Source organism: Oncorhynchus gorbuscha, linkage group LG14 (genome assembly GCF_021184085.1).
Source record: "Oncorhynchus gorbuscha isolate QuinsamMale2020 ecotype Even-year linkage group LG14, OgorEven_v1.0, whole genome shotgun sequence".
NCBI lineage: Eukaryota > Metazoa > Chordata > Actinopteri > Salmoniformes > Salmonidae > Oncorhynchus > Oncorhynchus gorbuscha.
The window spans coordinates 13,584,774-13,612,692 of NC_060186.1; the positions used below are offsets into that span (position 1 = coordinate 13,584,774).

At 46.9% G+C, this 27,919-nt stretch overlaps 2 protein-coding genes across 2 annotated transcripts in view; one reads left to right on the forward strand and one right to left on the reverse strand.

Moving 5' to 3' along the window:
- Positions 1-15,309, reverse strand: part of LOC123995890 (FYVE, RhoGEF and PH domain-containing protein 6-like) — a 38,550-nt gene extending 23,241 nt beyond the window's left edge. Inside the window, exons 1-2 of the mRNA XM_046299562.1 lie at positions 14,991-15,309; positions 12-1,106 (exon numbers count right to left, since the gene is read on the reverse strand). Of these exons, the coding sequence (XP_046155518.1) occupies positions 12-1,106; positions 14,991-15,000 (1,105 nt within the window). The 5' untranslated portion in view covers positions 15,001-15,309. The remainder of the gene's footprint in view (positions 1-11; positions 1,107-14,990) is intronic.
- A 283-nt stretch (positions 15,310-15,592) lies between these two features.
- Positions 15,593-27,486, forward strand: LOC123995891 (vezatin-like). The gene is made up of 13 exons (XM_046299563.1): positions 15,593-15,981; positions 17,158-17,295; positions 20,699-20,788; positions 20,927-21,109; positions 21,439-21,562; positions 21,594-21,729; positions 22,343-22,489; positions 22,712-22,859; positions 23,114-23,463; positions 23,940-24,133; positions 24,535-24,635; positions 24,752-24,959; positions 25,068-27,486. Exons 1-13 carry the CDS (start codon positions 15,940-15,942, stop codon positions 25,619-25,621), a joined length of 2,415 nt encoding a protein of 804 aa, XP_046155519.1. The 5' UTR covers positions 15,593-15,939; the 3' UTR covers positions 25,622-27,486.
- The last annotated feature ends 433 nt before the right edge of the window (positions 27,487-27,919 follow it).

Sequence of the window (27,919 nt, forward strand, 5' to 3'; positions counted from 1 at the left end):
GCTTACGGGGCTTGCGTGGCAGTGGCACGGGCAGGGGCTTACTGGGGGCAGCAGGGACTGAGAGGTCAGTGGGTAACCTGGGTATTCTGGAACACTGTGTACTGCTTTCTGCGTGGGAGGGGGTGCTGTCAGGCTCACTGTCCATCTGGGTGGGGGGTAAAACTTGTGGGTGGCTGCGGGTGGATGGAACAGTCTGAGAGGGGGTGCGGATGGGGGGGGTTGTCTGTGGGGGGGGGTGCGAATGGGGGAGACTTCCAGTGGGAGGATGAAGGGAGTGGGAATAGTGTCGCTCTCATTGCAGTCTATATTACAGCTGTCAGTGTATGTCTGTTCTACATTACAAGCTTTAGTCTCAGTCTGTGTAAGTGTCTCTGCCACCTCATTACATGACTGGTCCCCTGACCCAGTCTGATACCGCTGACCCTCCTGTCCTTTCTGGTTCCTCTGTCTCTCCTCTTTGTTCCCCTGCAGCTTCTCCTCATCCCTGCTCCCCTCTCCATCCCTCTGCCCCTCCTGTCTCTGAGGTTTGTCTTTGAGTCTGAGATGGAAGGTGTTGGTCACTCCTCCGCTCTTCTCACTGTCTCCGTTCAGTGTTTTACCCGTCCGATTGGCTACCAGCGTTCCAGTGCTTCCCATGGAATTCCCGTTTGGCCAGGAGCCGAGCGTATCGCTCCCGACCTCTGTAACATTCCCATTCCCTAGTCGTTTGCATTGGGAGCAGTCCTGGAGTCCGCAGGAGCACGTAGGAATGATGTAGTCCGAGTCGCGCAGGATGGGATGCGACAGGATCCCGTTTCTGGAGTTGAGGAAGGAGAGGCTGTGGTCCCCAGCCCCCCGGCACTCCTGGGAAGGGGTTTGGGGTACTCTGAGTCTGGGTGGTGGAGGAGAAGCCGGGGCTGCTGGGGCCGAGGGTTTGGAGAGGCATGGTTTGGGCGCCACAACAGGTTTGGCTCTCTTTAGCACGGCAGGGGAGAGTTGGGTAAGAAGGGGGGAGGATTGGGAAGGCTGGGAGATGAGAAGATCGGGTTTGGGGGCGATGGGAGGAGGCGAGAGCTTCACCAAGGGGGCGAGTTTGGGTTTGGGAGCCACTGGCGGCTTCTTCACACCTGTAGAGAATTAGAGGAGGAGGAAGAGAGAGGAGTAGACATTAGACAATGCTGGAGAGGGGGGCTGCTGCAAACACACACGTCACAGGAGGAAAATAAAGAATTGACCTTTAACCTTTATGGCTGTTTAAAGGCACAAACTGGAGGCAAAAAGCAAAACAGAGCGCATTCCACTGCCCTGGTGTAATGCATGCACTGCCCTAGATATCCCTTGAACCCCCCCACCACCTCATTGACACATACCAACCAGCCAGCAGCAGCACACAGACAGCTGGTGGGGGTAAGAGAGGGCAGGGCAAGGGTCAGAGAATCAACCCCTAGAGGTCAATGGGATTTTTAGCTCACTAAGTAAGGTTGGTCAGAAAGTGAGGAATGAAAGAACCAAATGATTTCTGTACTCATATATCCTATCATGAGCCTGACCAAAACAGTCAACTGTAATGGTCCACTGTGTTCTGTCTGTAGAGAAAAGGTGAACATTAAAAAAAAAATAACTATAACCTAAGCGACATCACATCTCCCTCAAATAAAACACTTTGATGGTAATGCAATTACTGTGTGAATGTGTCTCTAAGCGGGCACCAGACACGCCCGTGGCAGATAGAGACTGCACTACATGGATAACTGGATTATGAATACAGACCTCTGCATTGAATATGAGACACTCAAAGTTTTATTGACATATACTTGCTTTTTTTTAATCTTAAAAAATAATAGATAGATAATTAATTGAAGAGATTTTGTCCTCACCCAGGCCTCCTTTAAGAAGCCATAGTGTTTCATCTGTTGATGCTACAAAGTAAAAGTTGGTGTCATATGAAGCTTTAGCGCTTGCTCTGTGACATTAATAGTATTTTGATTTTAAGAACACATTTCTTACATTTATGAATATTGCAAAATATAAACATTAATATTGAAAATATAAAATGTTTGATTTGGCACATTTTTCAACATAATATTCTCTGCTAGTTTTATACTTATGGCCCATTTTATACAGAGAAATTGGCATAGTAGGCAATGTAATCAATTACAGCCCTCCCTATACTTGTATCATTGCACATCCAGCAAATCACAGAGGGTGACCATTTTGAATCCATTTTCACATTCACTCTATTGGTAATACTTACAAATTGGATCATAATTCTAAAAGTAGCAGAGGTCCTATTCTGGAACTTTGATATGCAGGTAGAGAGAGCAATTTATGTTCAACAAAAAATTAAATTAGCCAAATCAAAAAATACATATTTTCTAAATTCATGTTTCATTTTTCTATATTTATATATCTATATTTATAAATGTACAGTACCAGTCAAAAGTCACCAGTCACCTTCTCAATCAAAGGTTGTTCTTTATTTGTAATGAACTTCGTCTGTTGTTTGTAGAAAGTCAGACCGAAATGCAGCGTGTAGGTTACTCATGACTTTTAATGAAGAATAATGCGGTACATGAGATAACTGAAAATACGAAAACAACAAACGAGTGAAACAAATACAGCCTATCTGGTGACTAACACTAAGACAGGTACAATCACCCACGAAATACAACGCGCACTCAGGCTGCCTAAATACGGTTCCCAATCCGAGACAACGAGAATCAGCTGACTCCAATTAGGAATCGGCTCAGGCAGCCAAGCCTAACTAGACACACCCCTAATAATACACACTCCCAATTATTACAAACCCCAATACGAAATACAACATATAAACCCATGTCACACCCTGGCCTACCCAAACATATAACAAAAACACAAGATACAATGACCAAGGCGTGACAGAACCCCCCCCTAAGGTGCGGACTCCGGGACGCACCTCAAGAGCATAGGGAGGGTCCGGGTGGGCGTCTGTCCATGGTGGCGGTTCTGGCTCGGGACGTGGACCCCACTCCATAAATGTCCTAGTTCCTCCCCTTCGCGTCCTAGGATAATCCACCTTCTCCGCCGACCATGGCCTAATAGTCCTCACCCTGATCCCCACATAACTGAGGGGCAGCTCGGGACCGAGGGGCAGCTCGGGACAGGGGGGCAGCTCGGGACAGAAGGGCAGCTCGGGACAGAGGGGCAGCTCGGGACAGAGGGGCAGCTCGGGACAGAGGGGCAGCTCAGGATAGAGGGGCATCTCAGGACAGCAGGGCAGCTCAGGACAGAGGGGCAGCCCGGGACAGAGGGGCAGCCCGGGACCGAAGCAGCCCAGTACTGAGGGGAAGTCCGGTACTGAGAGGGAGCCCAGTACAGAGAGGAAGCCTAGTACAGAGAGGAAGCCTAGTACTGAAAGGAAGCTCAGTACTGAGAGGAAGCTCAGGCAGGTAGTAGGCTCCGGTAAATCCTGGCTGGCTGGTGGACCTGGATGATTCAGGTTGTCTGGCCGATCTAGAAGATCTTGGCAGACTGGCACTTCTGGCGGATCCTCGCAGACTGGTGACGCTGGGCTGACTGGCGGCGCTGGGCAGACTGGGAGCACTGGTGACGCTGAACAGACAGGAAACTCCGGCAGCGCAGGAGAGGAGAAAGGCTCTGGCTGAGCTGAACAGGCGGGAGACTCCAACAGTGCAGGAGAGGAGAAAAGCTCTGGCTGCGCTGAACAGGCGAGGCGCACTGGACGCGCGGGGCCGACTGGTAGCACTGGTGGCGCTGGACAGACAGGAGACTCCGGCAGCGCAGGAGAGGAGAAAGGCTCTGGCTGCGCTAAACAGGCTGGAGACTCCGATAGCACAGGAGGGGAGAAAAGCACTGGCTGTGCTGAACAGGCGATGCGCACTGGAGGCCTGGTGCGTGGTGCTGGAACTGGTGGTACTGGCGCGAGGACACGCACAGGAAGCCTGGTGCGGGGAGCTGCTACCGGAGGACTGGTGTGTAGAGGTGGCTCTGGATAGACCGGACCGTGCAGGCGCACTGGAGCTCTTGAGCACCGAGCCTGCCCAAGCTTACCTGGCTCGATGCCCACTCTAGCCTGGCCAATAGGAAGGGCTGGTATGAGTCGCAGCTGGCTCTGCACCCGCACTGGAAACACTGTGCGCTCCATAGCATAACACGGTGCCTGCCCGGTCTCTCTAGCCCAACGGTGAGCACAGGGAGTATGCGCAGGTTTCCTACCTGGCATAACTATTCTCCCTTTTAGCCCCCCCCAATAAATTTTTTGGGGTGACTTTCCGGTTTCCAACCGCGTCGCAGTGCTGCCTCCTCATACTCGCGCCTCTCCGCTTGAGCTACTTCTATTTCCTCCTTGGGACGGCGATATTCTCCCGGCTGCGCCCAGGGTCCTTTTCCGTCTAATATCATCTCCCAAGACCAGAAGTCCTCATATTGCTGCTCCTCACAATTAACAGGGAGAGTAGGCTCAGGTCTGACTCCTGACTCTGCCACTCTCTCTCTGCGCTTTCCCCCGTTACCTACGGTTTTCGCTCTGTATAGCCGTGCTTTCCTTTTCGATTCCATCCGTGTATAGCCCTCTTCGCATTGCAGTAGGGAATCCCAGGCGGGCTCCTGCACTCGCTCTGGGTCGGCCGCCCACCTGTCGATTTCCTCCCACGTAGTATACTCCTTGCTTCTGTTGTCCATAACAACCTCCTTCAGATCCTGCCAGTTCACACGCTGCTCGGTCTGTGAATGCAGGTGGGTGATTCTGTAATGAACTTTGTCTGTTGTTTGTAGAAAGTCAGACCGAAATGCAGCGTGTAGGTTACTCATGACTTTTAATGAAGAATAATGCGGTACATGAGATAACTGAAAATACGAAAACAACAAACGAGTGAAACAAATACAGCCTATCTGGTGACTAACACTAAGACAGGTACAATCACCCACGAAATACAACGCGCACTCAGGCTGCCTAAATACGGTTCCCAATCCGAGACAACGAGAATCAGCTGACTCCAATTAGGAATCGGCTCAGGCAGCCAAGCCTAACTAGACACACCCCTAATAATACACACTCCCAATTATTACAAACCCCAATACGAAATACAACATATAAACCCATGTCACACCCTGGCCTACCCAAACATATAACAAAAACACAAGATACAATGACCAAGGCGTGACATTATTTTTACTATTTTATACAATGTAGAATAATAGTGAAGACATCAAAACTATGAAATAACACATATGGAATCACATAGTAACCAAAAAAGTGTTAAACAAATCTAAAAATATTTTATATTTGAGATTCTTTAAAGTAGCCACCCTTTGCCTTGATGACAGCTTTGCACACTCTTGGCATTCTCTCAACCAGCTTCATAAGGAACGCTTTTACAACAGTCTTGAAGGAGTTCCCACAGATGCTGAGCACTTGTTGGCTGCTTTATCTTCACTCTGCGGTCCAACTCATCCCAAACCATCTCAATTGGGTTGAGGTCGGGTGATTGTAGCACTCAATCACTCTCCTCGGTCAAATAGCCTTTATACAGCCAGGATGTGTGTTTTGGGTCATTGTCCTGTTGAAAAACAAATGATAGTCCCATTAAGCGCAAACCAGATGGGATGGCATATCGCTGCAGAATACTGTAGTAACCATGCTTGTTAAGTGTGCCTTGAATTCTAAATTAATCACTGAGAGTGTCACCAGCAAAGAACCCCAACACCATCACACCTCCTCCTCCATGCTTCACGGTGGGAACCACACATGCGGAGATCATCCGTTCACCTACTCTGCGTCTCACAAAACATGGTGGTTGGAACCAAAAATCTCAAACTTGGACCAAAGGACCCATTTCCACCGGTCTAATGTTAATTTGCACGTGTTTCTTTGCCCAATCAAGTCTCTTATTATTATCTGTGTCCTTTAGCAGTGGTTTCTTTGCAGCAATTCGACCATGAAGGCCTGATTCACACAGTCTTCTCTGAACGGTTGATGTTGAGATGTGTCTGTTACTTGAACTCTGTGAAGCATTTATTTGGTCTGCAATCTGGGGTGCAGTTAACTCTTATGAACTTATCCTCTGCAGCAGAGGTAACTCTGCATCCTCATTTTCTGTGGCGGTCCTCATGAGAGCCAGTTTCATCATAGCGCTTGATAGTTTTTGCGACTGCACTTGAAGAAACTTTCAAAGTTCTTGAAATTTTCCGGATTGACCTGTCTTAAAGTAATGATGGACTGTTTTTTCTCTTTGCTTATTTGAGCTGTTATTGCCATAATATGGACTTGGTCTTTTATCAAATAGGGCTATCATCTGTATACTACCCCTACCTTGTCACAACACAACTGATTGTCTCAAACGCATTAAATTCTTGGTGACAGGGGGGCAGTATTGGCAGGTGAAAACCTGAGACAAATCCAACCAGGAAGTGGGAAATCTGAGGTTTGTAGTTTCATTTAAGTGATTGCCTATCCAAAATGCTGTGTCTATGGGGCCAGATTGCACTTTCCAAGGCTTCCAGTAGATGTCAACAGTCTTTAGAAAGTTGTTTGAGGCTTCTATTGTGGAAGGGTGTCGAATAAGAGCTATTTCAACAAGTGGACTAGGCTGAGGCCAATCAGTTGTTTACTGCGCGGTCACGCCATGCCTTCTTTTTCATCTGTAATGAATACGCTATTGTCCGGTTGGAATATTATTGAAGATTTATTATAAAAAGACCCTAAGGATTGATTGTAAACATCGTTTGACATATTTCTACAAACTGTAATGGAACTCTTTTGACTTTTCGTCTGGATTTTGCGCTCGCGCATTGTGCCTTTAGAATAGTGAACTAAGCGCGCAAACAAAACGGAGGTATTTGGACATAAATATGGACGTAATCGAACAAAACGAACATTTCTTGTGGAAGTGGGAGTCCTGGGAGTGTATTCCGACGAAGATCGGCAAAGGTAAATTAAGATTTATAATGCTATTTATGACTTTTGTTGACTCCACAATTCAAAAATCAAATCAAATCAAATCAAATGTATTTGTCACATACACATGGTTAGCAGATGTTAATGCGAGTGTAGCAAAATGCTTGTGCTTCTAGTTCCGACAATGCAGTAATAACCAACGAGTAATCTAACCTAACAATTCCAAAACTACTACCTTATACACACAAGTGTAAAGGGATAAAGAATATGACCATAAAGATATATGAATGAGTGATGGTACAGAACGGCATAGGCAAGATGCAGTAGATGGTATCGAGTACAGTATATATATATATATATATATATATGAGATGAGCAATGTAGGGTATGTAAACAAAGTGGCATAGTTTAAAGTGGCTAGTGATACATGTATTACATAAAGTTGCAGTAGATGATATAGAGTACAGTATATACATATACATATGAGATGAGTAATGTAGGGTATGTAAACATTATATTAAGTAGCATTGTTTAAAGTGGCTAGTGATATATTTTCCATCAATTCCCATTATTACAGTGGCTGGAGTTGAGTCAGTGTGTTGGCAGCAGCCACTCAATGTTAGTGGTGGCGGTTTAACAGTCTGATGGCCTTGAGATAGAAGCTGTTTTTCAGTCTCTCGGTCCCTGCTTTGATGCACCTGTACTGACCTCGCCTTTTGGATGATAGCGGGGTGAACAGGCAGTGGCTCGGATGGTTGTTCTTGATGATCTTTATGGCCTTCCTGTGACATCGGGTGGTGTAGGTGTCCTGGAGGGCAGGTAGTTTGCCCCCGGTGCAGACCTCACTACCCTCTGGAGAGCCTTACGGTTGTGGGCGGAGCAGTTGCCGTACCAGGCGGTATTTGGCGGGTAACTGTATGGCTTGCATTTGTGGCTGAACGCTGTTTTCAGATTATTGAATATTGTGCTTTTGTCGTAAAGCTTTTTTGAAATCTGACACAGCGGTTGCATTAAGAACAAGTTTATCTTTAATTCTATGTAAAACATTTATCTTTCATCAAAGTTTATGATGAATATTTCTGTTATTTGATGTGGCTCTCTGCAATTTCTCCGGATGTTTTGGAGGCATTTCTGAACATGGCGCCAATGTAAACTGAGGTTTTTGGATATAAATATGAACTTGATCGAACAAAACATACATGTATTGTGTAACATTGAGTCCTCGGAGTGTCATCTGATGAAGATCGTCAAAGGTTAGTGATTAATTTGATCTATATTTCTGCTTTTTGTGACACCTCTCTTTGGTTGGAAAATGTCTGAATGCTTTCTGTGACTAGTTGCTGACCTAACATAATGATATGAAAAGCCTTTTTGAAATCGGACACTGTGGTTGGATTAACGAGAAGTGTATCTTTAAAATGGTGGAAAATACTTGTATGGTTGAGGAATTGTAATAATGAGATTTCTGTTGTTTTGAATTTGGCACCCTGAAATTTCACTGGCCGTTGGCGAGGTGGGACGCTAGCATCATCCCGAACCATCCCAGAGAGGTTAAGAAGGATAGAAATTCCACATATGAACTTTAAACAAGGCACACCTGTTAATTGAAATGCACTCCAGGTAACTACCTCATGAAGCTGGTTGAAAGAATGTGAGAGAATGCCAAGTGTGCAAAGCAGTCATCAAGGCAAAGGGTAGCTACTTTGAAGAATCTCAAATATAAAATATATTTAGATTTGTTTAACACTTTTTTGGTTACTACATGATTCCATATATATACGAAATGCTTCAGTCTGGTTTTAGACCCCATCATAGCACTGAGACGGCACTTGTGAAGGTGGTAAATGACATTTTAATGGCATCGGACTGAGGCTCTGCATCTGTCCTTGTGCTCCTAGACCTTAGTGCTGCTTTTGATACCATCGATCACCACATTCTTTTGGAGAGATTGGAAACCCAAATTGGTCTACACGGACAAGTTCTGGCCTGGTTTAGATCTTATCTGTCGGAAAGATATCAGTTTGTCTCTGTGAATGGTTTGTCCTCTGACAAATCAACTGTAAAATTCGGTGTTCCTCAAGGTTCCGTTTTGGGACCACTATTGTTTTCACTATATATTTTGCCTCTTGGGGATGTTATTCGAAAACATAATGTTAACTTTCACTGCTATGCGGATGACACAGCTGTACATTTCAATGAAACATGGTGAAGCCCCAAAATTGCCCTTGCTAGAAGCATGTGTTTCAGACATAAGGAAGTGGATGGCTGCAAACTTTCTACTTTTAAACTCGGACAAAACAGAGATTCGTGTTCTAGGTCCCAAGAAACAAAGAGATCTTCTGTTGAATCTGACAATTAATCTTAATGGTTGTACAGTCGTCTCAAATAAAACTGTGAAGGACCTCGGCGTTACTCTAGACCCTGATCTCTCTTTTGAAGAACATATCAAGACCATTTCAAGGACAGCTTTTTTCCATCTACATAACATTGCAAAAATCAGAAACTTTCTGTCCAAAAATGATGCAGAAAAATGTATCCATGCTTTTGTCACTTCTAGGTTAGACTACTGCAATGCTCTACTTTCCGGCTACCCAGATAAAGCACTAAATAAGCTTCAGTTAGTGCTAAATACGGCTGCTAGAATCCTGACTAGAACCAAAATATTTGATCATATTACTCCAGTGCTAGCCTCTCTACACTGGCTTCCTATCAAGGGCACCCTCATAGACGTCATCCTGACCAACTGGCCCTCCAAATATACCTCTGCTGTCTTCAACCAGGATCTCAGCGATCACTGCCTCATCGCCTGTATCTGCCACGGAGCCGCAGTCAAACGACCACCCCTCATCACTGTCAAACGCTCCCTAAAACACTTCTGTGAGCAGGCCTTTCTAATCGACATGGCCCGGGTATCCTGGAAGGACATTGACCTCATCCCATCAGTTGAGGATGCATGGTCATTCTTTAAAAGTAACTTCCTCACCATTTTAGATAAGCATGCTCCGTTCAAAAAATGCAGAACCAAGAACAGATACAGCCCTTGGTTCACTCCAGACCTGACTGCCCTCGACCAGCACAAAAACATCCTGTGGCGGACTGCAATAGCATCAAATAGCCCCGTGATATGCAACTGTTCAGGGAAGTCAGGAACCAATACACGCAGTCAGTCAGGAAAGCTAAGGCCAGCTTCTTCAGGCAGAAGTTTGCATCCTGTAGCTCCAACTCCAAAAGTTCTGGGACACTGTGAAGTCCATGGAGAACAAGAGCACCTCCTCCCAGCTGCCCACTGCTCTGAGGCTAGGAAACACGGTCTCCACCGATAAATCCATGATTATCGAAAACTTCAATAAACACTTCTCAAAGGCTGGCCATGCCTTCCGCCTGGCTACTCCAACCTCGGCCAACAGCTCCGCCCCCCGTAGCTCCTCACCCAAGCCTCTCCAGGTTCTCCTTTACCCAAATCCAGATAGCAGATGTTCTGAAAGAGCTGCAAAACCTGGACCCGTACAAATCAGCTGGGCTTGACAATCTGGACCCGCTATTTCTGAAACTATCTGCCGCCATTGTCGCAACCCCTATTACCAGCCTGTTCAACCTCTCTTTCATATCGTCTGAGATCCCCAAGGATTGGAAAGCTGCCGCAGTCATCCCCCTCTTCAAAGGGGGAGACACCCTGGACCCAAACTGTTACAGACCTATATCCATCCTGCCCTGCCTATCTAAGGTCTTCGAAAGCCAAGTCAACAAACAGGTCACTGACCATCTCGAATCCCACCGTACCTTCTCCGCTGTGCAATCTGGTTTCCGAGCCGGTCACGGGTGCACCTCAGCCACACTCAAGGTACTAAACGATATCATAACCGCCATCGATAAAATACAGTACTGTGCAGCCGTCTTCATCGACCTCGCCAAGGCTTTCGACTCTGTCAATCACCATATTCTTATCGGCAGACTCTACAGCCTCGGTTTTTCGGATGACTGCCTTGCCTGGTTCACCAATTACTTTGCAGACAGAGTTCAGTGTGTCAAATCGGAGGGCATGCTGTCCGGTCCTCTGGCAGTCTCTATGGGGGTGCCACAGGGTTCAATTCTCGGGCCGACTCTTTTCTCTGTGTATATCAATGATGTTGCTCTTGCTGCGGGCGATTCCCTGATCCACCTCTACACAGACGACACCATTCTATATACTTTCGGCCCGTCATTGGACACTGTGCTATCTAACCTCCAAACGAGCTTCAATGCCATACAGCACTCCTTCCGTGGCCTCCAACTGCTCTTAAATGCGAGTAAAACCAAATGCATGCTTTTCAACCGATCGCTGCCTGCACCCGCATGCCCGACTAGCATCACCACCCTGGATGGTTCCGACCTTGAATATGTGGACATCTATAAGTACCTAGGTGTCTGGCTAGACTGCAAACTCTCCTTCCAGACCCACATCAAACATCTCCAATCGAAAATCAAATCAAGAGTCGGCTTTCTATTCCGCAACAAAGCCTCCTTCACTCACGCTGCCAAGCTTACCCTAGTTAAACTGACTATCCTACCGATCCTCGACTTCGGCGATGTCATCTACAAAATGGCTTCCAACACTCTACTCAGCAAACTGGATGCAGTCTATCACAGTGCCATCCGTTTTGTCACTAAAGCACCTTATACCACCCACCACTGCGACTTGTATGCTCTAGTCGGCTGGCCCTCACTACATATTCGTCGCCAGACCCACTGGCTCCAGGTCATCTACAAGTCCATGCTAGGTAAAGCTCCGCCTTACCTCAGTTCACTGGTCACGATGGCAACACCCATCCGTAGCACGCGCTCCAGCAGGTGTATCTCACTGATCATCCCTAAAGCCAACACATCATTTGGCCGCCTTTCGTTCCAGTACTCTGCTGCCTGTGACTGGAACGAATTGCAAAAATCGCTGAAGTTGGAGACTTTTATCTCCCTCACCAACTTCAAACATCAGCTATCCGAGCAGCTAACCGATCGCTGCAGCTGTACATAGTCTATAGGAAAATAGCCCACCCATTTTCACCTACCTCATTCCCATACTTTTTTTTAATACTGTTTTTATTTATTTATTTTTCTGCTCTTTTGCACACCAATATCTCTACCTGTACATGACCTGATCATTTATCACTGCAGTGTTAATCTGCAAAACTGTATTATTCGCCTACCTCCTCATGCCTTTTGCACACATTGTATATAGACTGCCCATTTTTTTTTTTTTCTACTGTGTTACTGACTTGTTAATTGTTTATTCCATGTGTAACTCTGTGTTGTCTGTTCACACTGCTATACTTTTATCTTGGCCAGGTCGCAGTTGCAAATGAGAACTTGTTTTCAACTAGCCTACCTGGTTAAATAAAGGTGAAATAAAAAATTTAAAAAATTAAAAAATCAAAGCAAGGGCTGATTTCAAGGTTTTACTGCTAACCTACAAAGCATTACATGGGCTTGCTCCTACCTATCTCTCTGATTTGGTCCTGCCGTACATACCTACACGTACGCTACGGTCACAAGACGCAGACCTCCTAATTGTCCCTAGAATTTCTAAGCAAACAGCTGGAGGCAGGGCTTTCTCCTATAGAGCACCATTTTTATGGAACAGTCTGCCTACCCATGTCAGAGACGCAAACTCGGTCTCAACCTTTAAGTCTTTACTGAAGACTCATCTCTTCAGTTGGTCATATGATTGAGTGTAGTCTGGCCCAGGAGTGGGAAGGTGAACGGAAAGGCTCTGGAGCAACGAACCACCCTTGCTATCTCTGCCTGGCCGGTTTCCCTCTTTCCACTGGGATTCTCTGCCTGTAACCCTATTATAGGGGCTGAGTCACTGGCTTACCGGGGCTCTCTCATGCCGTCCCTGGAAGGGTTGCGTCACCTGAGTGGGTTGATTCACTGATGTGGTCATCCTGTCTGGGTTGGCGCCCCCCCTTGGGTTGTGCCATGGCGGAGATCTTTGTGGGCTATACTCAGCCTTGTCTCAGGATGGTAAGTTGGTGGTTGAAGATATCCCTCTAGTGGTGTGGGGGCTGTGCTTTGGCAAAGTGGGTGGGGTTATATCCTTCCTGTTTGGCCCTGTCCGGGGGTGTCCTCGGATGGGGCCACAGTGTCTCCTGACCCCTCCTGTCTCAGCCTCCAGTATTTATGCTGCAGTAGTTTATGTGTTGGGGGGCTAGGGTCAGTTTGTTATATCTGGAGTACTTCGCCTGTCCTATTCGGTGTCCTGTGTGAATCTAAGTGTGCGTTCTCTAATTCTCTCCTTCTCTCTTTCTTTCTCTCTCTCGGAGGACCTGAGCCCTAGGACCATGCCCCAGGACTACCTGACATGATGACTCCTTGCTGTCCCCAGTCCACCTGGCCGTGCTGCTGCTCCAGTTTCAACTGTTCTGCCTTATTATTATTTGACCATGCTGGTCATTTATGAACATTTGAACATATTGGCCATGTTCTGTTTTAATCTCCACCCAGCGCTGCCAGAAGAGGACTGGCCACCCCACATAGCCTGGTTCCTCTCTAGGTTTCTTCCTAGGTTTTGGACTTTCTAGGGAGTTTTTCCTAGCCACCGTGCTTCTACACCTGCATTGCTTGCTGTTTGGGGTTTTAGGCTGGGTTTCTGTACAGCACTTTGAGATATCAGCTGATGTACGAAGGGCTATATAAATCAATTTGATTTGATATGTGTTATTTCATAGTTTTGATGTCTTCACTGTTATTCTTACAATGTAGAATATAGTTCAAATGAAGAAAGACCCTGGAATGGGTAGGTGTGTCCAGACTTTTGACTGGTACTGTATGTAAGGAAGGTGTAATTGAAATGAAAAGACTACTAATATTACAGAGCAAGCCGTAAAGCTTCAAATGACACCAACTTTTGCTAAGTTGCACCTACAGTCTTAAAGAATAAGGTTGAAAAAATATTTTGGGTAGGGATAAAAAGTCACAAATATTCCAACTTCAATCCATTTTTTCTCAATTATGCTTTAAGATACAAATGTCAAATATATGTCAACAATTATATGGATTACATTTCGTGAATTGTGAGAGAACCATTGTGATACTGGAGTTTTCTGGCTTGTTTATTTTTGGTGGAGTGCTCTCAGATTCAATGGCACCAACCCAAGTAGAATCCCGTGTCACCTTGCTGCATGCGTCCTCCTCGTCCTAGTCTGTTCACTCTGGTTTTTAAAAAATCGAATCTTTTGCTGAGTATAACCTGAACGATTTCATGGCACTGACTGGTTTTGAAGTTGGCTGTGTGTGTGTGTGTTGTGAAAGATGTGCGCTCTATATACTATCCATAATGATATGCCCAAAAGGATATGGCCTCGTTTTCTGCTCGACTGGGCTGGATCAGGACTACTGACTGGCCGGGCGAGTGCGATACCACGAGAAGCGAATTCACCGAGCGGATGTTGATGAAGCCTGAATGACCCTCTAGCTAACTTACTCATGGAAAAAAATCTGTAAACTTCAGTGCCAAATCCCCTTTGCCTCAACGGATTGAAAATTCGTCGGTTAAGTGGTTGACAATCGCTGCTTTAGGTTATATAACCATGTTTGAAAGTAACAACAACAAAAAATCCATTGCGCATCTGACTGCATCAAAACAGGAGGGCAGATGTTACTACACAAAGGAGCTGAATGTATCTGCCCTCTCATACACGCTCTCTTTCTCTCTTCGCATTTGGCTGATGCATCAATTGTGTTGCATGTACTCTTGTTGGAGTATTCTAACTAGAATGACTGTTCTCCCTAAATCATGAGCGGGTGAAAACTGCTAATCTTTTGCCACTACTACGCATTCGGAGCGGTAACGTTATCATTATGAAAAACAGTCATTACAATGTAATAACCACGGGAACCTAACTCATGAGCGGGTGGAAACTGCTCATCTTTGCCACACTACGCCTCCGGAGAGGTAACGTTATCATTGTGAAAAACAGTAATTACAATGTAATAACCTGGAAAAAGCTGGGCTATGTTTCTGCAAAAGTAACATACGTTTTTGTTTTGATGGATTTGCTTGGTAAAACTCTTAACTGCAAACGCATTCAAATAAACTGCTTTGTCGACTAAATGTAACTACTTAGCCATCCAGGAAACAAACCTGCGCTCATGACTCCCGACTTGCTCCTTTCTTTACTCCATGAGTGAACTTGCTTTCAATGGGACCGCACGGAATTTAGGTTATTTTCTTTTTCGGGCGCCATTGTCAGTCAGTCTCAAAGAACACCAGGTAAACAACATAAAAAAAAGAAACAAAGTGTCGCTTATATCACCGACTGAAACGTGAATAAACTATTTCCTCTAGTCCCCCTTTTTCCAGTTTTCTGGAGTTTCGTGTTTCGTCCACGGCGCTGTTTCCTTCCCTTGCTCCCGGCTGAGGACGTTGCATTGCCCGGCGTGACCACTGGAGGATCCTGTCTCTGCTGCTCGAACTCCGAGGTTCTCCGGGAAGCGTTGGGCGATTTGGATTGTGGGAAATGTTGTTTTGCCGAGGAGTTTGTTTTGCGCAGCTAACAGGGACTAGCACATTGCTAGTAACTGCTTCAAATGTTCACTTCTTGACGTTTACAAACGACTACAATCCCAGAATGCGTAACGGTTGGATATCGATGGCGGAGAGCAATGACTGAGGAGTTTGATGAAGATGTGGTATTTGAGGTTTGTGTTTTTATTCGGGCGCATATGTTCCGTTAACAAGTAGTGCAGTGTGTCAAGCCCGAGTTGGTATAGGTTTTCTGATTCATTCTGCGTGATGAAATTGGCGTGGTTGACCAGACTGTCTGAGTAGCTGGCTCGCTAACGTTAGCTAGCTTATTAGCATGGCCATGAGAAACGTTTACCCATTGGCGTTTAGACACCCGTTATGCTTAGCTGAGACATAAATCCGAGTTAAATTGGCCGTGTAGCCAATCCTGCCTGACTGCTAAGTAACTTTTCTTATCACGGGGCAGTGTGCTGTTTCATCATCATAGCTGGCGTGGAGAGTGTGTGGTGCTTTATGCGACGTAGTAAGGGAATAACGTTAGTTGTTCGAAACATCTGACAGCCTGATGTGTCAACATGTACGTCGCCGATACCGTCCGATCATGCAAGTGAGTAACTTTAGCCCACCATGTCATGCTTGGATCGGGGTGTGTAATCATGATAACGTATTAATAGGTGGATCTATCAAGGTATGCAAATGGATTGCTCTCAAGATGTAGAAGCACGGAGATGTTTTGTTTTCGCTCATCCTTCGGGTGATGAGCGTCGGCAGCTGGTTGGAAATTGGTTCATAATGTTAGTTCTTTTTTTCTTAATTGTGGGCAAATTGTTGTTATGCCAGTGCCAAGTGCCAGTACCTTGTCCTAGGGGCAAACGGAGGAGAGGTAGAGATCAAAAGGCCCACTTTGCTGATGTGAGGTGGGAGTCTGACCTGTGATGCATCCCTGCTGGCAACACACACACACACACACACTTCCAGTCCCACTTTAAGATGAGCTTTAACACTTAATCATGTAGAGCACTCTTGTATGCAAGGATTTTAGATTATTATGTTTGTGCTTAATTCCATCGCTGGATTGGAGTAATGGACTTTAGAGCAGATTAGGTCTAAGAAAAGGGCATTGAAAGAGGCAAGATGTTTAGGGCCAGGGGGAGGTTTAGGGATGGGTAGTGCACATACATAGGGTATTCTCTACTAGGCTTTTAACATTAACATATCTTTGCTCAGCAGAAGTTTAGCCCTTAGCTAACTCGTCCCATGTTTCCCAAAACCCTAGTGAATCAATAAAAAACAAGAAGCTGCACACAGTAATACAATTAGTTGCCCATGGCGACCACGACTTGAGAAGAGATAATAGATTATTTCCTTTTCTAGCTTGTCATCTGAGTGGCTGTTGTGCCCGCAGCATCAAGGTCTCTGTGTTTATAAATGGAAGTCAAGTGTGAAAGAGCGTGACTGAAATCTGCATGGAATGGCAAGTTGAATAGGAGAAAAGGTGGAGAATGAGGGTATGATTCCAGACGGTAATTGGAATGTAATGCTACTGCGGATCAGGGATGCTTTTCCTGCAACTTGGAGTGCCGGCTGGGTTGTGACACTTCTAAGAATAGCTTCCTATGTATTGGGAAATCTGTAACAGAGAATTGGGAAGAGCAGGAACAAAAAGCGGATATTTGTCTAAATCTCTCCTCCCCCATCCTCCTTCTGCTCTTTCACCCTCTTTTTTTTCTCTTCCCCCTCTCTCTCTATCTCTCTACACACTCTCCCCTCTCTCTTTTTCCAGAACTCTCCGCTCTTCCACTACCTGCATGATCTAGGACACACAGACTTTGAGTCATGTCCCACAGTGTCTCAGGAGGACGAATGTGGAGGAGGAGAGGTGACTACGACCTCCCTCCAGGACAGCTTGTCCAAACCCGCAGTAAGTGACCCCCCCCCCCCACAAACACACACACACACTCAAACACCCCTCACTGCTACCATAAGGAACCCCCACTATGATTCCATAGCCTTGGGATGTTTTCAGTGTGTGCTTGACCAACTCACTGTACATTCATTCACGCAGGCAGACAGAAAGTAATTACATCTGCAATTGATTCCAAACAATGAAAACATATCACACACACTCACTCATTCACATTCATACATGGCTGGCAGACAGACAAGACAGGGATCATGGAGGAAAGAGAGCAACAGATTCAGAGCAAGGTATTTGTCTGTTCTACACACACACTACTGTCCCCTATTCCAGGGATAGGGTCTGTCTATTTGGTCAAGTTTCTCCATTAGTGCTGAGGGGAATTCCTAGTCCTGTTTAGGAAACTCTGTAAAAGGAAGAGTCTCTCGCTCGCTCATATATATTTTCATTCCCATTCATTGGGGCTTAATTAGATTATTGATACCTGGAGTGCATTGTGTATGTGGGACGGCAGGGTAGCCTAGTGGTTAGAGCGTTGGGCTAGTAACCGAAAGGTTGCAAGTTCAAATCCCCAAGCTGAGAAGGTACAAATCTGTCATTCTGCCCCTGAACAAGGCAGTTAACCCAGTGTTCCTAGGCCGTCATTGAAAATAAGAATTTTTCTTAACTGACTTGCCTAGTTAAATAAAGATCAAATAAAACTATGTGGTGTGAGTGGCTTGTGTAATATGCACAATCATAGCTCTTTGCTAATAATACTCTGCTGCTGTACAGTATGCATTCATGTTTAAGGGTTCTGGTCACATGACTGAGTGCATTCCTTTTCCTGTTTCTGTATTTATTCCCGCGAGGGACAGGAAATTATGTCACATTAGCTTCCTCCAAGAACTTTCCGTCCGTCCGCGTCATGCTTCCTCTCCGAGAGCCTGTTATTCGGAGGAGCGTTTGGGAATTATTCTCATAGAGGACTCATCATGGATATAACCCGTTTAAACATGGACGTTGTTATTGGGCATTGCCATCATCCACCATTTTCAAGTAGTCAACTGGATGGGGATTCCTATGGGTTAATGGCAAAGATATGGTTATTCCTTGTCCAACTTCGTGTAGCCCAGATAGAGGTGTGTGTGTGTGTGTGCTCGCCTGTTAACATGGACGATTGCCTGGTGTATATTTGATTTCCAGACAGTCCGAGGCCAACACTGGTTATCTGCTCCTTTTTAGCACACACTGGGCCTGAAAATCATCCACATTTGTGAATGAAATAGGATTTCCAAAATGTTTGATGGCACGTGGGGCACATTGATGTTATTTTACAGAAATAAATGTCACACTAGACCAGAGCATTGTATGACATCAAATTAGGTTATTAAGGCAAGAGAATGAGAAATATGGGAAACTGTCAGTGTGCCATCTGAATAAAGGTTCTTTGTGCCACAATTTCCTTCTGACTCTACCAATGGGAATATATATATATTTCCTTTTTGCATGTGTCATGTCACATAAGTCACGACGAGACCGCTAACTAAAGAGAGAGAAGGGAGGACGAGGTTAGTTGGAGTTTATTTGCAATAAAAAAAACTTCACTGCCAGCCTGCCTAGTCTCCTCCTTCAAATCCTGGAGTCATAAGAGAGTGAGATGGAGAGAAGATCAAGCGTTGAGGATTGTTTTACGGCAATATGGCTTCAAGATTTAGAACACTCTTCCTCTTTCACTCCCCCTACCCTTTCTCTCTCTCTCTCTCTGAGTCTCTCTCACACTCACACGTCTTTGCAGAGTATTTTCTTTCCATTCTCTCACACGGCAGACGGGGAGCACAAAGCCTCGGGAATGTTCCTCTGGATGACGCCAGCGGAATACTAAAGAGAAGGAGCAAGACAGGACCAGAAAATGAACTGTACTTCCTAGTGATGTTTTGGTTGTTTGTGTCACTGTGTTTGCATTCTGCTGTCTGTGTGTGTGCTTTTTCTGTGTGGCCCGTCTCTGTCTCCTGCCTTAATGTTTGGATGGGGGATATTAGATTGAGATGAGTGAGTAGTAGAGAATGAAAACGCCTACATGGGCCTCCCTCTTCACGACTAACACACACTACCCTCTCTCTGGGGGGTGGTTTAGATGCCACGTTCTGTTCCTGCTGTGGTTGGTCAGTGTAGCGTGAACACCCAGTCCTGCAGCTCGGACTCAGACCCATAATCAATAGCCCTGCAGCCTGCTGACCAATAACGCACTTGTGTCCCAAACTCCCAATAACAGAAAGTCAGGGTAGAAAACACACCCAGGCCAGTCTGGATCAATAGTAAGGGTGAAGTTGCCTGTAGATGCTGATTTTGGTTAAGTTTAGCATTTTCCACACTAATGGTTAAGGTTAGGATTGGGAGAGGGTGAGCTGATCCTAGACCTTTACCGAGTGGAAACTTATTCATGAGCAACTGTAGCCTGGCTGGAATGCTGAATCCCTACAGGCCTGGGTCAAAAATAGCGCACTATATATAGGGAATAGGCTGCCATTTGGGACTGAAATATGCCTCCTTCGTGGTGATGTTGTCTGATACTGATAGTACCAATGACTATGGGATAGTACTGCAACTTTCCCAAGGGATAGAAAATACTGGAAGGAAAATAAGCTATTCTCATTAGATTGTGTCACTCGCTGTAGTTATTTTAATTCACTCACTCTTCACACTTATGGCTAAATGAGGGGGATCATGATTTCTAATATAGACATTTTTGAGAATGATTTGGTTAATAGCAGCATATCAAATTGTACTATTTAGTAGGAATGCTTATAATGACTGTTCGTTTGCTAGTGAATAGAATAGAATTCTGTTTACTTTGTTTGTTTACAGTGAATCTCCTATTGGTGCCTGGCAGACTATCAACTAGGGGGAATGGAGGGTGTTTGTGTGTATAGGAGTGTGTTGGGGGGGACGTCGACACACACACACACACACACACACACACACACACACACACACACACACACACACACACACACACACACACACACACACACACACACACACACACACACACACACACACACACACACACACACACACACACACACACACACACACACACACACACACACACAATCAGTCACCCATTGTTGGTGTCTTAAAGAGCCTGTTTCCTGGGATATGCCCTGGAATGAAGAAAATGTTTCTTAGGAATGTGGCCTCTGTGTGTGTGTGTGTGTCTGTTGTGAGCATTATTTGTAGTTGATGGCCAGAGCTCATTCCCCAGTTTGCTCTCACAGGTGTAGTAGGCTGTGTTGTCTGCTGTTCGTATGAAGGATGTGTGACTGACTTAATTTGCAGAATTATGCCTGGTTGATTACTCTGTCCCCCTTATTAGCTCCAGTCTCTTCCCCGCCTGACCCATCCTACTCTGTGTTATTGGCAGGGAGGACGTCTACGGAGATTGGCTAATGCCTTGTGGAGGCGGAGCCCGTTCCACCAGGCTGCCTCGGCCCATATGCTGGAGCAGCAGCTGGTAAGGGTCACCATGGAAATCATGGGACTAACCATAGAACTTTAAGTGACTTCATCTCAAAGACACATGTTCTTATATTCTTTCTCTCTGTGTCTTCTTCCTCTCCCTCCTGCCATCTCTCTCTCGCCCTCCCTATAGGACTGTGTGTTTGGCCAGTACGCGGTGCGGTGTATCCTGGACCAGGATGTGTTGCTCCAGGAGGATGTGGAGCTGATCGAGCTGTTAGACCCCAGCCTGCTCACCCTGGGCGCCTCGCCCTCCGGCTCAACCAGACGAGACAACTCTCTGCCCTGCCCGCGCCTCCTCGCCTCACCCTCGCTGAACTTCGGCAAGACGGAGCTGCTCTTCCTCCCGGGGAAGGACTGTCCATGATCTCGCCATCACGGTTGACAACTCCATTGTGTCCTCCTCCCAGAGCGCTAAGAACCTTGGCGTGATCCTGGACAACACCCTGTCGTTCCATCAAGTGGTCCTCCTCCCAGAGCGCTAAGAACCCCGCTCCTCCGCTCCTCCACTACCCCAAACACAGATCCTAACATAGTCAGACACATATAAATATCTACATGTACACACAGCAGACACTAACATTCCATCTTCTTCTATCTTGTTTTTTTTTCTTTCTCTTTCTCTCTCCTCTTCTCTTCTCTCTCAGGGACGTAGCAGTGCTGGTGGGCCTGGCTGCAGGGTTACTAGGCCTGTCCTCTCTCTCTGCCGGGGCCTGGTCTCTGGCTGTGATCCCGTGGTGTGCTGCAGTCATGGGCTGGGTGGGGCTGCGCAAGACGGGGCGGGGCTGTGGAGACAGGGAGGATGCAGAGAGCAGCACACGCCCAGGCCTCCGAGCTGCAGACCATGGCGCTGAACTGTAAGGCTCTGACCAGCCTGGCCCGCAAGTCCCTGAGACTACTACAGGAGACAGAGGTCATCTCTCGAGGGTTCACCCTGTAAGTGGACCATTTGATCTATCTATCTACTTCATCCATAGTGGGAGTGTGCATCCTCACCTTCCTGACAGTCATATTGTGAACTGTAAGGCTCTGACCAGCCTGGCCCGCAAGTCCCTGAGACTACTACAGGAGACAGAGGTCATCTCTCGAAGTGTGCATCCTCACCTTCCTACTCATATTGTAAGTGTACATGCTAACCCTGCTGTGAGTTACGTACTCTGTCCTTAACGTTGCTGTCCACTTTCACCCACTAGCACTTTCATCTCCCCAACTATAAGATTAGCACTTAGGCTAGTATCTATTATTATCTTAGTTTATCATTACCTGAAGGGCCCACTTTTTACCTATCTCTGCCCTGCCCTCTGTTTCACTGTTCAGTGTCTATTGTCTGTAGGACAGTATTGTCACTGTATATGTCTTCATCTTTTATAGTCTTTGTTTTGTGATAGCATTTTGTCATAACCGTGTCATATGTTGTTAGCCTGTCCTGTTGTCTGTCATAAACATGTTATTAGCATGTTGTTAGCATGTCGTGTTGCGTGTGCTTCCCTGCCTCTCTGGGACGTCTGCACAGTTGTATCACATTTCACTTGTCAAGTCTGCTCGACAGGGTGAGTGCGGCCAGCTCCTTTAGTAGGGCGGGGCTGGGGGCAGGGCCACGGGGGCAGCAGCTGATTGGCCTGCGGAAGGCAGTGTACCGGGCGCTCCGCTCGGCCTTCAGAGCCTCCCGCCGAGCCACCTGCTACATGCTGAAAGCATATCCTTCACACACACACTCAGAGACAGGGGGTATTGCCAGACTCAACTTATGCAGGAATTAAACAGTGCAAGCACTAAAGGTTGATTTCTACCAGTAACCCTTTGATGTTACACTTGAGTGAATGTGTGTTAGAGGATATATTCTGTTTGACCAGTTTGGCGGGTCATTTAATATATGAGTGTCAATCTGTGAGCTGATGGCTCCTTAACTCGTACCCACGTACCCCCTGAACTCTGAGATCGACAATGTGACCAACTACGTGTCTGCGGTGCCCCTGAAGGAGCTGGGGATGGGCCTGGGGACAGAGCACCTGACTGACGAGGAGGCACAGGAGCTCACCGATGACTACAGCCTCCCTGCCCTCAAGGTAAGACCCACCTACCTGAACCACGAGAGGGAGGGAGAGAGACGGAAGGAAGAAAGGAAGATGAGATTGGGTTAGATTTGGGGTGGAGAACTTGCTTTTATATAGATAGTGGAAGAAAGAGTAGAAGAGAAACATGATGAGAAAGATAGAAGGAAGAGATCATTTAGATGCAGGTCAATAGGTGAAATGAGGGTCGTTGTCAGAGTGAGGGTGTTAGCTACTCTGTTTGTCTCTCTGGATTTTCCGTCCTGCAGGTGCTGTTCCAGTTGTGGGTGGGGCAGAGCTCAGAATGTTTCCGCCGATTGGCCCTGCTGCTGTCACCAAGACGACTGAAGGAGCCCAGGGAAGATTGGGTCAAAGGTGGAACCCCTCCTCTGCCCATACACCGCTCTGTTGCCACGGTGACACAGCCTCTCCACGGTGCCCTGGCCGGTTGCCTGGGCGACATGCAGCGTAGCTACGAGTTCCACCGGTACTTTGAGACGCAGCGCCGGACGCAGGGCTCGGACAGGGTGGGGCGCGTTCAGCAGAAATGCAGAGAGCTCAACACACTGCACACGTCTGTACGCAGCCTGCAGCTGCATCTCAGGGCCCTGCTCAACGAGTGAGTCAAACCTAACCCCTTATTCAACCCTCGCCCTCCTAACCCTAACACTTCTTACTCCATACCCTCCTCAGCCCTCTACAGGCGTCAGTATTCTTCAGTTCGGCTGGTGCATAGCCGAACTCGGCTCGGTGAAATGAACTAGAGTGCTTGCATACTCCCTTGAAGGACCTTCTCTTGAAAAATGTGAAAAAAAGCGGCAATAGTATTGTTTGTCCATTTTGAGATGCCGTAGCCAGTACACACTTCCTCAAATAGTCTACATGAATGTAAGATAGCTCAAGAAATCTGTCATTAATTTTGTCGTTTTTGCAGAGGAGATCTTAGTCACACAATTTTACATCTAACTAAGATGTTTGGTGCAGTATTTCTCAATGAAAAAATGCATGTGGACGTCTTTAGCCAACTTTCCTTACCCCACTCGCCCCATCCCCTTCTCCCCCTCCCCTCATCTCACCACCTCTTCCCCCCACTAGGATGATTATCCTGGAGGATGACCTGGAGAAGCTGATGGTGACGAAGGAGGCGGTGGAGGTGACTGTGGAGGGCTACCAGGACCTCCAGGAGCGTCTCTGCCACCTGCAGCCCCACATGCAGGCCAGCACCGGATGCTGGGAGGACACTGTGGGCCAAGTGGAGCGCATGCTGAGGAGAGCTAACACCTGCCCAGGTGAAGAACACACACACACTACCTTTTTTAGGCTTAGGTAGTTAACGCAGCTGACCGGTTGAGAGGTGACAGGCCCCGGGTTTCCATGGTTACAGTGGAAGGGTTATTTTTAGTCAGTACTCCCCCCTGCCCAGCCCAGAGACTATTCAGAGTCAGTGAGGAAGTGGCTCCTTCAAATATAGGATAAGAACCAGACCTCGCAGGGATGGGAGGGAGAGAACAATGGCCTAGTTTCACCACAGACTGTTTCAGCACGTTTTAGAGGTCTACTCTTTGTGAGCAGGTTGACTGACTCAGGAGATCTGATACAAAGTTTAAGCAAACAGATAATTGCCTAGAGTGGTGTCTCCATTTTGAGTGTGTGTGTGTGTAATACATTCTATCCATCCTTTCTCTTTCAGGAACTCCTGATGGTCCAAAGCAGTGTCTCCCTCCTGTGCCATGCACCCCTGCCCCAACCTACACCCTCATCCTGGACAGGGACCCCGTGCCTGAGGAGCAGGTACTGAACCTCACCACTCACTGTGGATCTACACACACACACACACACACTCAACTAGGTGCCTGTAGTGTGTGTCTTTATGTGTAATGTGTCTTTCCTGCCCTCTGATTGGCCAGGAGCTGGAAGCGTACGTGTCGGACTCTGAGGATGAGAATGGGTGGGCGGGGTCTGTGGTTGACATGCTGTCTCCCGAGGAACGAGAGCGCCACCGGCGGGAGAGGGAGGAGTCTCGGCGCGTCCTATCGGAGCTCAAAGCTGTGCTGGGCCAGCGGGCATCCGAGGGCGAGAGGAGGAAGTGGAAACAGCTGCTCTTCAACGACCAAGGTCTCGCTCCGCCTACCCACAATGCACCTCTCTGCCTCTGCCGCTCCTTTAGTTCTCTGTCTCTCATTTCATGTGGTCATTGAATGATGTGTTTATTTTGTCTCCTAGCGGCGGTGATGCCTATAGTTTCCGCGGAAACTTCTATAGAATCTCAGACACCCTCCGACCCATTGGACACTCTGACACTTGTGGGCGTGGCCAAACCAGGTGTTGTTGAGGGAAACAACCTATCGGAAAGGCTGAACGACGAGGAGGAGGAAGACTGGGTCGGGGACGAGCGCCCCCTCACAGAGGCAGAGGAAAAAGCACTTACAGAGTTCTGCTGTGGTGAGGCGGAGGTAAAGGGGGAGGAGGGTGAAGGTTCAGTCCCGGGCGGGGTGCAACTCTACCAATATGACGGGCTGCCTGACCAGGGGGCAGGACTAAACGGGCCCAACCTTCTATTGCAGTCCCGGATCCCCGCCATCACGGTGATGGACAGGCTGACGGAACTACACGGCTCGGCGGCGCTCAGCTTTAATTCCGCCCTCGCCGCCCAGGTGGCGGCACGTTCGCACACTTTCGCCAACATGGAGGAGCAGACGTTTGGAGACGAGGATGAGGATGAGGATGAGGGAGAGAAGTGTTCGCTGCCTGATGGACAGACATGTGAGAAGAACTAGAGTCTAAACCCTCCTGCTTTATGGAGCTTTGAACAGAACAGTTATGGACAGACAGCCAGGGTTCCTGTATTTATGTCTGAACTCACTCCTGTGTTATTTACTTCGGCTGTCCGTTTCCTTGGATTCATGGCTCTCTGTCATGTCTTCATCTGTGTGTGTGTGCGTGCATGATTGGGTGAGAGAGCATTGTGTGTATGTGACGTCTTGAGTGAGTTTTAAGAAGAGCACTACACTACACCACTTTCTGTTACACTCCTCCATCCATGAGTCCATACTTTACCCACAATCCCCCTGTGGCCGCTCTCCTGTGCTACTCAGGTACCAGAACCACAAGACAAACTCTGACCTCACCGTCACAAGGTCTTCAGTTTAACCCTAAGGATCCCCTGTAGCTATTGGAGGCAGAGAGACTTGGTTATAGCATCAATTACATTGTCTCTAACTATTGACCAGTACCTTTCCGTGGTATGTCAATATTGTCTAACAGTTTAGCATATTGATGTCTGAGTCAAAAAGCCTAATTAGCTAAATGATTATTATAATTTTTACCACATCACTCCCTATATGACTCCTGTATTGACAGGCAGAGTCTGATGCGTGGTTGCTCTATTGAACGTGCGCACGGCAGCCCAGGGCAGAATGCTCAGGTACTGAATCACTGACTGAGGGCTGAATGTAAGATGTTACTATACACACACCACACTGTAAAAGGGGAAGGAGAGGTACATTTCAAAGACAGCAGAGCAAAGCTATTTTATTGACCATTGTTTTATTTCTGGTCTGCCTCTCTGAGTCTGCACTTCTACACACTCCCCGCCTCACTGGGAATGGCCCTATAACTGCAAAGATGTGTTGGCTAAAACATCTGTCACTCAACCCACAGCAACCAATGAGCAGACGGCGAGAAGGGTGGACATAGTTGACCTCGTAAAATGGACTAGCCTACCAGATTTGGAAATATTTTAACATATTGTGTGTTTTTATTCAAAAGATGAATATGGTCAGGCAGTGGATTGCTGTGAAATGAAATTCATCCCCATCCACTAATGAACCACATTCACAGTGCTTATTTCCCCAGTGGTCTCGTCAAGTGCTCATCTGATGCAGGATACAGGATCAATGATGCCCCAATGAAGAGGCCATGAGGGGATGACAACTGGGTGATTGAGGGAAAGTGTTGTACTACCTCGTGCCACCCCTACCGCACCTACTATGAAATCTGTTCCGCGTGTGTCTGTAACTCCCTATCTACTACATGTATCTCTGATCTGAATGGTCTGCTGTGTCAGAACGTTTTGGTTCTGTCTTGTGTACATCTGAAAATGTTTCCATGGAGATTGTACCACTGTATCTGGGGCAGCAGGTAACCTAGTGGTTAGAGCGTTGGGTTGCTGGATCGAATCCCTGAGCTGAGGAGGTAAGAAATCTGTCGTTCTGCCCCTGAAGAAGGCAGTTAACCCACTGTTCCCCGGTAAGCAGTCATTGTAAATAAGAATTTGTTGTTAACTGTCTTGCCTAGTTAAAGGTTACATTTAAAAAATATTTTAAAATTCTCTATCCCCGGTCTCAGCATCTGTGTTTGCATAATACTCACTAGAATGTGATCCAACTCTATTGGTTTGGGACAGTTTTACGGAGTGTCCTGGAATGCTACTATCATTGATTACAATGAATTAGAGTGATGATCGAAGGACAGTATGTGCTTATTGACTGCACAGATGATTCCACTTGTGTTTGTCCGAGGGTGTCTGCCCCCTCACCGTGTCTGCCTTGTCTTGCCTTCCAGCCCTCCCCCATATGTCCACGTCCTGAAGTGAGTTCTGTCCCTCCTGTATTTCATTTGTAAAATAAAATGTTATTCTGGAGCTGACTGTGTCTCTCTTTTTATATCGGTCTCTTTCTTTCTCCCTGTCTCTCTCAGCTGCCTGAGACTGACCCTAACCCCAGGGGGAAGGGGGTTAAAGTCAGGGTAGTGTGAGGGTTACCTGACCTTTTGTGGAGTCCCAAATATGTCTGACCTAGAACAGCTGGTGATCCCTGTACCACATGTAGACCCTGACCCAGTGAGTAGACACACACACACACACACACACACGTCTCTCGCACATTTAAAGCATTTAGCTGTTGTGAATAGTCCCAGGTTAACTTCCTATACAATTAGTGTGTGTCTGTGAAACTGAAACCTCATTGGTCTGTCTGAGGTCGACCAAACAGCCCCTCTAGCTTTCTTCTGTGTCCCTGTGCGAGTGTGTGCCCCAGTATCAGCCACCCGGTGAAACACAAACCCAATCAGTCCAT

Bases quoted from the DNA above. Each gene is read 5' to 3' on its own strand.
- LOC123995891 (XM_046299563.1), top strand. From the start codon at position 15,940: ATGTGTCAACATGTACGTCGCCGATACCGTCCGATCATGCAA. The intron at 23,464-23,939 runs GTGAGTCAAACC...TCCCCCCACTAG, and splicing joins CTCAGGGCCCTGCTCAACGA to GATGATTATCCTGGAGGATG. The intron at 24,960-25,067 runs GTCTCGCTCCGC...TTTGTCTCCTAG, and splicing joins GCTGCTCTTCAACGACCAAG to CGGCGGTGATGCCTATAGTT.